General features: G+C 32.6%; 1 protein-coding gene across 3 annotated transcripts; it reads right to left on the bottom strand.

The window, feature by feature from the left end:
• Window positions 1-971: 971 nt before the first annotated feature.
• On the bottom strand, window positions 972-5,121 carry LOC133829708 (putative disease resistance RPP13-like protein 1). 3 transcript variants are annotated; one of them, XM_062259480.1, is made up of 2 exons: window positions 1,839-5,121; window positions 972-1,742 (listed from the first exon to the last, which is right to left on the bottom strand). In XM_062259480.1, exon 1 carries the CDS (start codon window positions 4,922-4,924, stop codon window positions 3,515-3,517), a length of 1,410 nt encoding a protein of 469 aa, XP_062115464.1. In that variant the 5' UTR covers window positions 4,925-5,121; the 3' UTR covers window positions 972-1,742; window positions 1,839-3,514. The 3 variants fall into 3 exon arrangements, with proteins under 3 accessions (XP_062115464.1, XP_062115463.1, XP_062115462.1); XM_062259479.1 differs by having other exon boundaries at window positions 973-1,742; window positions 1,839-3,518; XM_062259478.1 differs by having other exon boundaries at window positions 974-1,309; window positions 1,512-3,518.
• Between the last annotated feature and the right edge of the window lie 11,930 nt (window positions 5,122-17,051).

Here is a 17,051-nt window from a genome sequence, read left to right as displayed (position 1 = left end):
TTCTAGAGAGAGATAGTGTGTTTTTTCTGAGAGAACCCCTTTTTGTATTCTGGAATATTTGCACTGAAGAAACTCAGTTGACACTGGTTCATCTGATCTTGAGTGTGAATACAGTAATAAAATCTCTAAGTGGATTAGGCTATTACCGATTATCGGGGTTGAACCACTATAAAATCTCGTGTTATTTACATTCATTGATAAAAACTGTCTGTTGTCGTTTATAATTCTCTTGAAGGCTTGTCGTATTTGACGTTCTTACGTCGTTGGCTAAAATCACAGTCAACACTATCGTATCAACTCTGTGACACTCATGATTAATTCATAAACCTTACACATAAGTGTGGTCAAATCAATAAGTAAAGGGATAATAGGCCGCACAACCCAAACCAATCGTGGATGTCTGAATACGCACGTTCCTGCGTGTCCGAGAAGTCAGGGGTATATCAGACACGTGATGTCTGATATATGCACGTTTACCTTGCGTGGTTGAATTTATAAAGGGTTACAGCCTCCAATTCCAGCCCGTACCACGAGCTGGATGATTCCCTCGACCTGTGGTCTCCAGAGTCCCCTCAGTCCTTAAGCACTCTTGGCGAACCCTTGGGTTACCTCGAGCTAAAAAGGTGGGACCTTACGATGGCAGCTCCGGTTTTGGGGATGTCTACATGGTAATCATGATTAGGCCGTACCTCAGTTCGCTAATCAGTCCATGGGAAAACCAGGGCGTACACCCCTAATAATAATATTAGATTATTAAAAAACAATAATATTAGTAGTACTAGTAGTAATAATAATAATAACTTGCTCACTATACATTAAAGCAACCTTAACATCATAACAAAATATTTGAGTCAGCATGTGTAAAGTTTTCATAACTATTTGATTTGTTATTAAGGTTTGTTCCATTTTATTAAAATCATTTTACATAGACATAGAGGTAAAAACACCAGACACGTCATGATTGAGAAAAACTGCATGAATAACATTTTGATTTCTTTTAAGAGAATATTGAAAATTCTATCAAGTTTGAAGGTCACCTTTGACTTTATCACAACTGAAAATTTACAATGAATTCGAAACATGAACTATAAGCAGAGCCCTCTTCCAACCAATGAATTCAAAACATAAACTATAAGCAGAGCACTTGTAACATATAATATTTCAGACTTTAATTTCTCACAAATGAATTGATTATGATTATGAATTATGAATATGATTAAAAGAAGAAATCAAAGCATCGATTAAGAATCACAGCAGGGACATGACTTATAGTTCCACTTCAGACCAACTGTGAATTGTGAACCGGAACCTGTCAATTTAGTAATGAGAAGAAAAAAACACCAATAAGTATCTTTGTACAAATTCTTCAATATATCAGCAACTAAAGTTGGAAACAGAAAAGAGTTTCAATACTTATACATAAAAGAAAAGTGTATTCAAAGCTTATTTACTAGTACACAAACTTTCAAAATTTAGTAAATAATATCAAGAGAAAAATGCGAGCAACTTACAGAGATTGGTAAACGAATGGTTGGTTTTGTATGTTGCTATACATAGATTTGTAGTGCCTCATCATATTCAATGCATTCATTAATTAAGAGAATGGCTAAAGATCATTACTGGTGCCCAACACTACAAGTAGTAGGTAGCATTCCGCTATTGGTGCAATCCAATATTAGGTCCCAGTTATTTGAATTTAATAAGGATTATTCTTCTTTATGCGAGGTATACCAAGTCGGATGCTAGTGGGAATAATATATCATCAATATCAGATAGCTAAAGTTATTGAACATAAATAGTGTAAACAATTAGGAGTAAGAAAGAGTAAAATATAATACCATCTGGAGCTGGTGTAGAGGTCATCTTTAGTAGTATCATGTTCATATTCTAGAATAGTGACATTGATATTATTACTTATGTCCCTCTGGAGTCGTGGTTTCAGCAATTTACAGCCGAAGATGACCAGATCAGAAAGAGAAGTAGGGAGTTCATTTGGCCAACGTCGAAGTTGACTACATTCGCCAATTTGCAAATTCTCAAGGGAGTTGAGATGTTGAAAGCACTCATTGTCTATGGCCACAAGGTTTTTGCAACTCTGAATTACAAAGTCCTTTAAACTCGTAGGCAGTCCCCCTTCTAGAAGTAGTTCCTGTCCATCACATCTAGCTATTTGCAAAATCTCAAGAGATGGAAATGAGGAGTCCATTAATGGATCAGCCCTTGTTTTGAGTAAAGGCATTAGTTTCTCACATGTATCTATTACGAGCTCTCTCAAGGAGGGGAAATAATGAGGCAACAACGACACTTTGAGTCTCTTACAGTTGAAAAAGTCAAGAAACTTGAGACGAGGAAAAACCCCACCTTCGATAAACGACCACTCTTGGAGCTCAGTCATGTTTTCGAAACTCAATCTCTCCAAAGATCTGAATGGCTTTGTGTTTGCAGCAGAAGAACCAACACTAGTGGCAGAATGATAAAACTCTGAATCTATTCTCACCACACTATAAAAATGTTGAATGGAAAGGTCTTTGAGAGCAGGTAGCTGCCCCAGTGAGGGCAAGAAGATACAATTTTTACAATCTTCTAGCTTCACCATTGTCAGATTAGAAAATAAATGATCTCCAATCCAACTTGGAAAACTGCTACCTTTGTAGCCATGTACATTGAATTCCTTCAAATTTTCATGAGCTTCGAGTGCACCAAGTATCTCTTTCTCTCTTTCCAAGTCATCATGTTCATGTCTATCGTCCCACTTGAAATGTAGCTTTAGAAACTTCTTGTTCTTCAAGTTTGCCTCCAAAACATCCTCAACACTACAAATATTTTCAAGTCCCCAGATAGTAAGAGTCCCATGCAGATCTTGAAACTCTTTTAATAGCTTGATCCCAGAATTTTTATTTTTTCCCACAACAAACTTATTCAGCGTTTGAAGATTTTTCATCAAACCAAACTGTAATGGCATCTCTACTAATACAAAGGGAATACAAAAATGTCTCAACTTCATTAAATTTCCTATGTTATTTGGTAGTCTAGTAACACTATAACATCTCTCCAACAATAATGTCTCCAAATTATACAAATCACAAATTGTACTGGGTATTTCTTTAATCATACAAAAATCTAACTCCAAGAACTTTAAGTACTTCAATTTTCCTATTGAATCAGGTAACTTGGTCATATAACCATCTGCTATAGATAACACTCTTAAGCAACCCCTTGTGCTTAGTAGTAATTCAAGCAAGTGCTCCATAGAATAGGGACAATGCCCTCTTTTCCACAGCAATAAGAAGGTGCACAAACCCTTATTAGTTATAGACAAATCTTCAAATTTCATAGGGCCAGCAACTTGACCCTCCTGCCTAAATGACAAATGACGAACCTTGCTTGTACACTTGGAAATTTTGGTATCATTCACTGCCAAACAAAATTCACCAGAGACAAACATAGCTAAATCATGAACAAGGTCATGCATGAGAAATGTTGAGGCATCCTCACTTGATGATGGTTGAAAAAATTACCTCGAGATTAGATCTTGGAAGTACTCTTCTCCAACCTTTTCAATTGGCTTCTCTTGCTTAGGATGTAGAAAACCTTCAGCCATCCATAATAGCATCATGTCTTCTTTTTTGTACTCATAATCTTTTGGGAATATGGCACAATAAGCGAAACATGGTTTCAAATGTGAAGGTAAATAAAAATAACTCAACCACAAAGTTGGAAGAATTCCAATACTACTTCTCTCGTACAGCTCCCATATATCATTGTTTAACACATCATTCCAATCCTCCCTTTTTTTTTTACCACGTAAAAGACCACCAAGTACCTTTATTGCTAAAGGAAGACCCTTACATTTATCAACAATTTTTCTACCAATTTCTTCGAGATTATCTAACTGCTCGTACGAGTTGAGATCATCAATTGAGGCAAATTTGGCAAATAACTCCCAACTTTTGTCAAACGATATTCTTTGTAGGTAATGAGTTGACTCAGTTTCCATAATCGATGCAACAATATGACTACGAGTTGTAAAACAACTTTTCAAGACCTCCCAACAATTACGATCCTCATCCCAAACATCATCAAGAACCACAAGAAACTTCTTCCCAGCCAAAACCTTCTTTACTTTATCTAAATGCTCAAACTGCTCTTCGATTTCACATTTTTCATAATGGTCCACCTTTTGGATAATTTTCTTCATTACTTTATCTAGTTTACTCTCATCTCCCACAGTAACCCACACTTTGGTTTCAAACTTTTGGTTGACTCCTTCATCATTGTACACGAGTTGAGCAAGAGTTGTCTTCCCCATACCACCCATTCCCACTATAGGAATCACAGAAAATTTGTCACCACTCATGTCATCGGATAGTAGCAAATTAAGTATAGTTTTTCTATCATCATCTCTTCCATAAACATCTGATTCTTCTACCAAAGGAGCACATAATCTCTCTGGATGTTTTTCTTTTTCTATACGTTTCAAACCAAGATCTTTATTCTCTAAAAGAAGTTTCAATTTTCGAAGGATCTCTCCTATCTCAGATTTTATTGTCTTATCAAAAGGAGTAAGAGGAGTTGGGATGAGTTTCATGAGTACCTTATTACAACAAGTGTAGCCGCTTTGAGATTCACTTTCAAGTTTGTCTCGCAATGCTTCGGTGTCGATCTTATAAACCAAGTCATTTGCAGCATAAATGGTGTCCTTGAGATCATCAAGCCACTTCTTGACTCTTTGGTCTTTGATCAGCTTCTCCTCAGCATCAATGAGCAGTAGACCAGCCGAGGACAAGGTGGTATTCAACTCCTTCACCAGCTTAAGAATGGTCTCTTTTCCTTTGAAGAAGTCCTTCACCTCAGAAGCCAACTTTTCCACCAATGGATCCAGAAAAGCAGAGAGAAGCGCTCCTCCAATCAATTCAGCAACCATGATTAAGGATTACTGGAAATATTGATGAACACAAATATTGATAAAATGTGAGTTGAATACAGCTCAAAGGGCGGATCATAGGCCCCATTGCTTTGCAGATTCAATTATTAGTCTTAATAATATAATAAAGCAAATTAATGGTAATATATAAATTTAGTAGATACATTGTATAATAGGTGATCAATGTAGTGTCTCTATTTTCCCTTTGATTTTGAAAAAAAAAGAGCTACAAATGACCTTAAAATGTCACTAATGGCCAAAAACTTAATACTTATAATAGTGATTGTACATATATATATATGTATATATATATATATATATAAATATACCCCGTTAATAAAAACTTCTTAGGAGATGGGAAACAATAATAATTAATTATGCTCCACTAGACATGTTTTCTTGTGACTTTGATGGCCAACATCTATGGTCAGTACACCTAACCTTACCAAAAGACAAGACCAAGTCTTTCACAGTACATATTGTCGTTTTAATTTAGTATATATTGTCGTTTTTAAGTTAGTATTGTCGTTTTTCATATTGATTATGCTAGTTAGTTTGAAAGTTGATGCGTTGGGTTCTGGTTCATGCCTTTGTCACTTATCTTTTCTTGGTGAGACCAAGTCTTTCAATAGTTTTAGCTGGAAGATAAGTCTTCAAAGCTGAGAATCAGTGGTTCTAAGTGGAGCTCTTACTTTCATTTAGAAAGAGTTGAGCATGATAAAATATAGATGAGCAAACAAACAAACTATTAAGAGAATTCAACATAAAACAACCTCATCAAAGCAACATGTATTTAGTTTTCTAGGTATACTAAAATAGAGATGAGTTAGTAAATACACATCTCCACCATTACTGCTTAGAGCTTGAGCAAATGCTATCTTAACACTGTAAATAACCAAGAACAATAATTAGAAGATGAAGCTGAGATATATAGTATCTTTTGGAACATCACAATACTTCACTCTATAAAACTCCATCTGAATACTCTTTGTGTATTACAGAGACCCTTCACCATTACCCTTAAAAAAATGAAAATTACATTTTATATGAGTTTTTTAATATAGTTTTAAAAAATATGACTTTTTTTTTACAAGTATTATTTTATGGCTTTTTAAAATTTGTATTCCCTTTTATGGGATTTTTTCCCCATATTTTTGTAAAAGAATCATTCTTATGCCATATTTTTTTCCCATAATCTGATTTTTTTTAATTACATTTGTCCATACATTTGCATATTAATGGCTAAAAAAGCCATATTTATAAAAAAAATCCCTTAAAAAAATATATAGTGTATATAGACATATACCAAATATAGAGTAATGAATTAATATGGTTATTGGGCCTTGAGTGTATGTAAACCCAATGGGCTGGTCATATAGTTTTGTAGTGTGTGTCCAAAGAGACCATCTATATATTTAGATATAAAACACCATCCCATTATAGTCCCCGATAATACCATTATCAGGCCTAAGCATATATAGTTATTTAACAATAAAGTGATGTATTTATACTAGTCCACATAATTTATTTCCAACTGAACATACATAACTTTAACATGTCAACAATAAATTCCTATGTAGCTTTAAGTTTGAAAGTATTTGTAGTTTTTCACATACAATTGTCGTTTGCATACTTTCTTGTCGTTGGTTTACATGTCATTTGTTCATAATTTTTTTTTTGAATTTATTGTCGTTTTTCCAACCAAACGAGCAACACCGGCTGATACTGTGAAGGTTGCAGACATAAAGGAAGTTTGTTTGTAATAATTATATATAATTACGATAACACACTACAAAAAAAACGTCCTATACCGAGAACATAGTACCGAGTACAAGTTCTCGGTATAGATCTTTTACACACCTGCCTCCTTCACGCGGTTTTTTTCATTCTAGCATGTGTACCGATGACCCTATACCGAGAACATATTCTCGGTATAGGGTCTTTACCGAGGTCTTTACCGAGGACGTGTACTCGGTATAGTTAATTCAGACTCCCGCCTTTTTTACGCGGTTATTTCATTTTAGTTTGTGTACCGAGGACCCTATACCGAGAACATGTTCTCGGTATAGGGTCTTTATAATCTTCATCTTCCCCAAACAGAGAGCTCATTTCTCTGAAACGGAAAAACTTCAAACCCCGTTTTCTCCGCCCCCCATTTCTGTTTTGCTGGATTTCGGCCCCCACAAACTTTTTTTTTGGTCAAAGTTTCCCTTCCAAAGGTGATTTGCGTGGCTATAAGGCTTATTGAGGTAATGATTTACAAATATTTCAGTTTTTTTTTTTTGTATAATTTGTTAAATTTTTTTTCAGTTTTGATTTTTTATAATGAGTTTTTCGTGGTATTTTTTTCAGGTTTTCCATTGTATACCAGCGGTTTTAGAGGTATTTCACATTTTCTTTGTAATTTTTTGGTTTTATTTATATTTTTTGCATAAATATATTTAGGGTTTTATTTATAATTTGTTTAATATTGTTAATATATTGTTATTTGTTATATTATATATATAATTTCTGATTATGTAATTAAAATAGGTAAAAATAATAATTTGTGATGAAAATTAGTTAAAAATTTAGTGATATCCAATTTAGAGGAAATAATATATTGTGTAGTATTTTTGTAAAATACATATATAGTTTTAAGATTTAGTTAGTTTAATCCTATGATAAATAATTAATTTATTAGTATGAAAATTTATTAATTTAATAATTTATTTTTTAGGTATATAATTTGACTTTTAGTTATAAATATATGTTTATATGAAAATTTAATATTTGATTGTTTGTTTTTTAGATTGAGTTAAATAATTTTAGTTTTAGATTATTAGATTTGGTTAATAAATTTTGATTATTAGAGTGAGTTTTGTTTATTTAATTTGAATTTTGTTGTTGTTGTTAATTTTTTTATTCTTAGTGTTGATGAATATTGATGCTTTGTTTTTGTTGTTAATTTTTAGTAGAATTATGATATTTTAAATAGAAAATTGAATAATTAATAAAATTTAGAGTAATAATTATAAATTATATAGTCATTTACAATGTATTTGTATTGCTTTGTGTATGTTCTGCGACTGGATATTTTTTTATGTATTATTTGCAGGTTTTTAAATTTTGGGATATATGAAAATACAGCCGTTATGCTGCCCAATTTTTTTTAGAATTAAAAATACTCAATAAAATTTATAATTTAAGAAATAGTGAATTGATAAGTTGTATAATATATTTTTAATCATGATTAAATCAAATTAGCAATAACATTATGCAACCAAATTTTAATGAAAATAAACATTAATCCTGAAATTTTATTTAAATAAGTAATAAATCTTAAAGTAATTCTAACGATTTATTCATTTTATATATATATATATATATATATATTTATGAAATTGTATAATGATATTTTGTAATTTTTGTTTGAAGGTTGGGTATTCGGTTTTTGTTGGACTAAAGAGATTGCTAGCAAGATATTGAAGGCATTGGTAAGTTTTTCTTAATTTTTCTGTATTTTTTTAATTTTTTTTTCAATTTTTGAATAATTTATGTTTTTTTATATAAATAATATAATATTAATTTTAATAAAAATATAAAATTATTATATTAGATAGAATGTATTTATTTTTAGGTTTTCAAAATATGTATTAGTAAAAATGATATTAGGAATTGGAAAATTGTTATATGATTGATTAGTATTTTTTTTTAAATAAATTCTATGTTGTTTTGGTGAATTTTATGTGTATTAAACATATTAGTAAACATATTTAATATTTTTTTAGAATTGTAAAATTTAGAGATATTGTGAATATTAGTAGAAGTACTCAATAAAATTTCTAATTTAATAAATAGTGAATTGATAAGTAAAATAATATATTTTAAAATTAACATTAAAAAAATTAACATTAACATTATGCAACTAAATTTTAATAAAAATAAACATTAATTAAATAATTTAAGTAATAATTAAATCCTAAAGTAGTTAAATAAATTTTAAACAAATCTTAGAAATTTTGTTTAAATTAATCAAACTATTCAATAAAGCATAAGTAAAATATGTAATTTAATAAATACTAAATTAATATGTGAAAAAATAATATGTGTTAGTTCTGATTAAATAAAATTAACAAATATATTATTAGAAAACCATTATTAAAATTAAAATTAAAAAAAATAAATTTAATATTTGTTAGTTTTAATCATTATTAAAATTAAAATTAAAAAAATATGTTTTTAATATTATTTGTTAGTTGTTTTTAATTTTTCTGTATTTTTTTTAATATTTTTTTTCAATTTTTGAATAATTTATTTTTTTTATATAAATAATATATTTTAAAATTAAGATTAAAAAAAATTAACATTAACATTATGCAACTAAATTTTAATAAAAATAAAAATTAATCCTAAAGTAGTTAAATAAATTTTAAACAAATTTTAGAAATTTTGTTTAAATTAATCAAACTATTCAATAAAGCATAAGTAAAATATGTAATTTAATAAATACTAAATTAATATGTCAAATTTAAATAAGTTTAATAATATTTACACTGAAATATATTATAGTTAGATATCATAAAACAACATAATTAACTTCAAAAAGCATAAGACATTAAAAAAACATATTTAATTATATTTGCTTTTTTCTTTGGTAATAAGAAATTATTACCAAAGATATAATAGTGTTATTATCACATAGTGATAATATTATATTTTTTTAGTGTTCATCACAAGAAGCCTTAGACCCGTTTAGAGAGGGTGAGTCATTGAAGACTCTTACATTTGCCTCTCTCTGAATTAGGACACACACAAATTGATTGTAAGTTTGATGATTAGTGTTCCGTGCAGTGCTACATTCATACAATGTCGATCGACAAGAGTTGGATTAATTTGACAGATCGATTATCCGATGAGTATGAGGCTGGTGTGATGGATTTTCTCCAGAGAGCCCGGCAGTGCGTTGACTCAAGGGGATTGGTGAAATGTCCGTGTAGGAGGTGTGTCAACGTTGAATTTCAGACGATTGATGTATTAGAAAATCATCTTTTTGTAAATGGTTTTCTACGGAAATATACCAATTGGCATTGGCATGGAGAGGATGAAATAATACCAATGAGAGCTCGGATAGATCAAAATGATGAAGATGAAATGATGGATGTTCTCACTGATCTTATGCAAAATGACAATGACGAACAAGCGGAGAATGAGCGCGGTCAAGAGATACCTACAACTGACTACAGGAGTGGGCAACATTATAACGATTTGTTTGCTGAGATCGAGGCTCCATTATTCCCCGGGTGTCAAAATTACACTTCATTGAATTTCCTAGTGAAGTTAATGCATTTCAAAGTGTTGGGAAAAATTCCCAACAAAATATTTGATGGAATGCTGGAGTTGTTACATGATGCATTTCCAGCCCCAAATAAGCTTCCAAAATCGCACTATGCAGCGAAAAGGTTGTTGCGGAAACTTGGATTGGGCTACGAGTCAATCCATGTCTGCAAGCATGATTGCGCACTGTTTTGGAAAGAACATGCTGGAAAAAGCAAATATCCTGTTTGTGGAGAGGATCGATGGGTGGACAAGAACACCAAGGGAAAGAAAGTGCCTCATAAAGTGATGCGTTATTTTCCTTTAACCCCTAGGTTAATGCGAAAATATGCATCGAGGCACATTGCTCAACATATGAGATGGCATCACGAGCAACGTATAAAAGAAGATGGTGTATTGCGTCATCCTGCTGATGGGAAAGCTTGGAAGGACTTTGACCGAAATAATCCAACATTTGCAATGGAACCCAGGAATGTGCGGCTTGGATTGGCTGCAGATGGATTCAATCCCTTTGGTAATATGAGTCTGTCTTATAGTATGTGGCCAGTAGTGTTGACGACATATAACTTGCCACCATGGTTGTGCATGAGAGAAACTAATTTCATGTTGAGTTTATAAATTCCGGGACCTCATTCGCCAGGAAAAGATTTTGATGTTTTCTTAAGACCATTGATTGATGAGTTAAAAGAATTATGGGTGACTGGTGTACAGACTCGAGATGCAGTCGATGGCAGTTTCTTCACTCTTCGGGCAGCTTTGATGTGGACTATAAACGATTACCCAGCAAGGAGTAGCCTTTCTGGATGGACTGCTCGAGGTTATCATGCTTGCTCTACTTGCAATGTGGCAACACCATCTATTCGTTTACAAAAGAAGGTTGCTTTTTATGGTCATAGACATTTTTTACCAATCAAACATGCCATTAGAAGGGACAAGAAGACATATGGTGTTGTTGAAAAGAGATTACCACCACAGCCATTAACCATGCAAGAAATGTTCACACAAATGAGTTTTATACCTGATTCTCTTCCTGGTAAGCATGTCAGTTATGGCGGCCAAAAAAGAAAGCGTACAAAAGAGCAAGTTGGTTGGCGGAAAAAAAGTATATTTTTTGAGCTCCCATATTGGGCCAACATAATGTTGCGACACAATCTAGATGTTATGCATGTTGAGAAAAATGTGTGTGACAGTTTAGTAGGCACAATAGTTGGGCTGGAGAATAAGACCAAAGACACAGTTAGTGCTAGAGTAGACTTGGAGAAGATGAAGATGAGACCAGAGTTACAGCTGAGGAAGTTGAATGGTCGGATACAAAAGCCTGCGGCCAAATTCACTTTCACTGTTGAAGATCGCCAAAAGTTTTGTCGATTTCTTAAATCAGTGAAGTTTCCAGATGGTTTTGGATCTAACCTAAGGAAAAATGTGATTGATAATGACAATAAGATAACTGGTTTGAAATCGCATAATTGTCACATCATTATGCAACGCCTTTTGCCAGTTGGTGTGCATGCATTCCTAGAGAAATCAATGAGTACAACTATTATTGAGTTATGCACTTTCTTCAAGCTCATTTGTGCGAGAACTCTAAAAGTCTCAGATTTAGAAAAAGTCCAAACTTCAATTGTTGAGATTTTTTGCAAGTTAGAGAATATTTTCCCACCTGCTTTTTTCGATATCATGGTCCATCTACTAATACATTTACCGGAAGAAGCAATACTTGGAGGACCGGTTCACATGAGGTGGAAGTATCCTTTTGAAAGGTATATGAAAAAATTGAAGAATTATGTCCGTAACAAAGCACGTCCAGAGGGCTCAATAGCAGAAGGATATATGGTTGATGAGGCATTAACATTTTGCTCCATGTACTTGAAAGGTGTTGAGACAAAGTTCAATCGTCCAGACCGAAATGTAGATGTTGGTCCATCACTTAAAAAGATGTCGGTCTTTCGATCTCAGGGTCGTCCAATTGGTAAGAAATCATTGACAATTTTGGAAGATGAAGTGAAGAAAATAGCAGATTGGTATATTCTAAACAACTGCAATGAGATCTTGCCATATCTTCGGTAAGTAATTAAAGTAGTTCATCATTTCATTGCATGTTTATTATAACACTTATTAGTAGCTCTTAAATTAGTTGTTTTTGTTTTTTGCAGAGAGCATAGGGAAATTCTACAGACTAGAGGTGTTGAAAACCTAGACCAATTACATAGAGAGGAATTTCCTAATTGGTTTTATAATAAGATTTATCATCTTCGACAAACAGGATCCTTGGAAGTAGATGAAGAATTAATCTCTTTAGCAAACGGTTCTTCAACTCGTGTTGCGTCGTACCCTGGGTGTGTTGTAAATGGAGTAAGATTTTTGTGGTATGACAGGGACAAGAATCGCAAAACTCAAAATAGTGGAGTCTCTGTAGCGGGTGTCGAAAATAGTACTTATTACGGCCAGTTGGAAGAAGTTTTAGTGATGTCTTATCTTTCTGGTTGTTCTGTTGTATTATTTAAGTGCAAATGGTTTGACACTAATCGGTCTTCAGGATTAAAGTTTGAGCAAAACATAACGAGTATCAAAACCAGTTCGGAGGCCTTCAAAGATGATAAATTTATCTTAGCAACTCAGGCTAACCAAGTTTTCTACATTGAAGACCTTAAAAATAAATCTCATTGGAAAGTCGTCCAAGAAGTGCATCACAGAAATGTGTGGGACATCCCACTAGTTGAAGAACAAGCGGAGGATGTAGAAGTAGATGTTATGCACGACACTAGTTCCTCTAATTTCCAATTATTCATTGATCTTGGACCGTTGCCACAAATCAGCTTTGAACGTACGGGGGCTCCATTACAATTTGTTGAGATAGATAATGTTGCAATTGAGGAGGAGAGGGAGGAGGAAATGGAAGAAGAAGAGGAGGAGGAAGAGGAAGTGGAGGAGGAGGAGGAGGTTGAATATGAAGATGATGAAGAGGAAGATGAACACATAGAAACCGATGATGATAGTGAAGATTATTATAGTGATAATTAAGTGGTAATTTTATAATATGTTGAAGTAATTATTTTTAACAATAAATAATTTTATATTGTCATTTTTAACTGATAAATGTAATTTTAATATCGATTAATTTGACAGATATGGCTGATGTTATTGCTCAATCTCACGGGGGTGATGGTGGAGGATGCGATCCTCCACGTGGACCGGCAGATATCCCAGCTGATTGTGAAGGAGGTAATATTTTACACATTGATATACTCCTTAAAATTTAACAATTAATCCATATTAATTTTAAAATATTGAATTTGCATACAATAGCGCCTCCAAGTAAACGTGGACGCCATAAGGGATTGAACACGCGGGAAAAGAGGGAACAGTTGGGGCGTCCTCTCCCTCTCGAGTGGGATGTGCGGGGGAGAACATATAAAGAGATCGGAGAGTACAGCTCAAATTTCTCAAGAGAGCTCGGATTACTTGTTCGACAGTACACAGATCCGGACTGTCCTCAATGGTCAAAAGTACCAAATGCCTCGAAAGAAAGAATACTTGCACATTTGGAAGTAAGTAGTTTATGTATTTTTATGTTAATTCTCATTTTATGTTATATATGATATTTACTAATAAATGTTTGTAAATTAGGATGATTTGTTTGATATTGGACGTACTAGATATGGAGAAGGGCATATGCCTGGGATCTTGAGAGGCATTGATACTTCGTATGCTAAAAAGTATTCTGACTGGAAGTACGATATTAAAGAGCACTTAACGATTAATGGGCCACAAAATCGTTATGGTGGTTGCACGGATACGCAGTGGCAAAAAGCAATTGATTTTTTTCCGTCGCCCAGAAATTACGGTATTAATTTCTTGCTAAACTTAACTATCTTAATTAAATATATTACTAACGATAACTTTTTGCATAAACGTTCTGTGGTCAACAAGGAAAATAGAAAGAAACTGAAAGAGCTTAGCTATGGAGGTTCTCAGTCAATCCCAGCCTTACGCTATAAAAAGGTTAGTTAATTAATTATTTTTTAGTTTATTTTTCTTATTTACGTTTAATTATTAATTTTATAAAAATATATGTACGTGACAGCGCAATTTAGAGACTGGGCAACTTGAGTCCATCCCGGATAGCTGGATGGATACTCACCATAAATCAGGCACAGGGTGGGTGACAGAGACAGCAAAAAATACTTGGGTACGTTAAGTTTTTTTCAACATTTTTCAAATTTTTAATTGTTTCAAAATTTTAATTACATTATACATTGTATCACAGGAGGAATTGCGTGCATACCGCGACACACAGCAGACACAGGCAACTGATACTGAGAGTTCCACACCAGTTTCGAGTGCGCCTGAAGATGAAGACATATCTTTGGTACAAAATGTCTTCGGAAAACGACGGGGCCACCAGAAAGGATATGGACGTATCCTTAACATAAGGGATCGAACTCCATTTGATTTTCGTCCTTCACAAACTAGAGATGAAGAGTTGTCTGAGATGAGAGAGCGTCTTCGACAGTTAGAGGAGAATGTCCGGACTCATTGTATCACCCCGGGATCTCAATCTGCCCCACCACCACCACCCGATGATCCTGATGTTGGAGCACCGACTCAGTAGGACTTATGTATGAATTTTATTACAATTGACTATTACATTATCATGTTTAAGACAAGTCTTTATTTTAATTCAACGAATACACTCTTATGTTTTTATTTATATCTTTAATATAAGTGTTTTAATTTTATTCTATTTTCTTATATTTAATTCAAAATAAATAAATAAATAAATAAATAAGGGAATAAAAAATATAAAAAAAAAATTGGGGACAAGTCTATACCGAGGACATTGTCCTCGGTATATACCACCAAGATGTCGGTATATACCAGCACGATGAGAAATTGGGGTTTGTTGTACCGAGGACATTTGTCACTTTCTACCGAGGACATTATCCTCGGTAAAACATATACCGAGAACATTTTGAATGTCGTCGGTAGACGTTTTGTTTTACCGACGCGGCTGTACCGACAACTTTATACCGAGACAATGTCGTCGGTAGAAGATATACCGAGGACATTTCGGCTTATACCGAGGACATTTGTTCTCGGTATAGGCCCTGATTTTTGTAGTGACAAAGGGAAAAAGTCTGTATTGATGAAGTCAGAATAATGAAAAATTAGGGAAAAAGACAAATCAAATTTGGTGTCAAAATTATTATTTTTATGGTTTGTTAAAAAATATGTTAGTATGTATAAAGATTAGTTTGGTGACCACATAACATTATTTATAAACTAACGTTGTTTCAGACAAAATTAAATAAAGATATATGTTATGGAGTGGTGGTTAGATATAGTCACATACTATATAGAAAGAAAAGATATATCCAACGGGACTCCATTGATATTTTTCAATTCGTTGAATTATTTTACTTGTTAGAATTTTTTCAAAACAACCTATTAAATACGTTTTCCAGTAGAGTTATCATCTGATTAGGATTTTCTCAATCTCAAGTAATATTTTATTATTCTTTATTTAATTAAAAAACAATCATGTGGATGAAGATATTACTTATATGTATATTGCAATACAATTAACCATTATTGCAATGAAATGTGATTTTCCTAATGAATTGATTGAAGGGTCCCATGATTAATATTAAATTATAGAAAATCACTATCACACTTCACTCTTTTCTAATTGTCCACTTTTAAAAGAAGAAAAAAAAAATAATGATAGGAAAAAAAGAAAACTCTATATATATAAGACAATTTTTTTATAGAGGCTTTACTTTAAGCTCTACCGGTAGGGCTCTTAGTGTTTCTCGACCTGTGAACAGTTTTCGGCACGACTTTTTTTATGACCGTGTATATTGTAGCTATTTAGAGCTTCCTGCAAATTTTCAGAAAATTCTGAATAGTTTACAATACCGAAAACTAAGTTAAAAAATATTGTTTTCCACTCGCATAAAAAAATTAGTCACGCGTGCAATAACATGTTTAAACCTAGTTTCGGTATTGTAAACTATTCAGAATTTTTTGAAAATTTGCAGAATGCTCTAAATAGCTACAATATACACGGTCATAAAAAAATCGCACCGAAAACTGTTCAAGGGTTGAGAACATTAAGAGCCCTACCAGTAAGGCTTAAAATAAAGCCCCTATAAAAAAATTCCACTGTATATCACAAAGTAATAATTACAAGTGCAACAAATTAATAGTCTCATGATAAAGGTTGTGATGGAGAAGATGAGAGGATAAGGGAAGTTGGTGTGTGTAATTGAATAGTACATAATTTCCACAACAGTCAAGTAAAATAGAATTAAGTTATTTTAATCTTTATTAACATACCATAAAATTCAGTTAGTTCTTACTCATGGTAGTTATTGCACTTCTCAAATAATATTTGTTTTTCTTGTTCATTCTAATTGATTTTATAATATTTATTGGGGTAATTCTTATTATTGTTCATATAGTTTTTATATATTTTCTTATGTTTTTTAATATGTTCCGAAAGTGAAAAAAACAAAAACTGGGCCCACTCTTTTGTTTGGTTAGTCATTTAAAGTTTGAAAAGTCATTCCTACATGAATTGTAATTATGGTATATGGCATACTCACCATTCTTAAATTAAATGGGCTGAAAGACAATTCATTTCCAATATAACAATATTTTTCCCTATTTGCCCTTTCTTTCCCATCCGACTTTCTCCCAAAAGATGATACTTACATTTTTTTTATATGAAAAAATTTCAACTAACTACATATTTTAAGTATTAATGATATTTTACTAAAAAAAATGATATTATTTTCCCCCCAAAAAA

This window comes from Humulus lupulus, chromosome 4 (genome assembly GCF_963169125.1).
Source record: "Humulus lupulus chromosome 4, drHumLupu1.1, whole genome shotgun sequence".
Taxonomy (NCBI): Eukaryota; Viridiplantae; Streptophyta; class Magnoliopsida; order Rosales; family Cannabaceae; genus Humulus; species Humulus lupulus.
The sequence above is the reverse complement of the archived record's forward strand: the minus strand, read 5'-3'. Positions and strand labels throughout refer to the sequence as shown.

Excerpts from the sequence above, each read along its gene's own strand:
- LOC133829708 (XM_062259478.1), bottom strand. The coding sequence starts at position 3,472 with ATGCATGACCTTGTTCATGATTTAGCTATGTTTGTCTCTGGTGAATTT.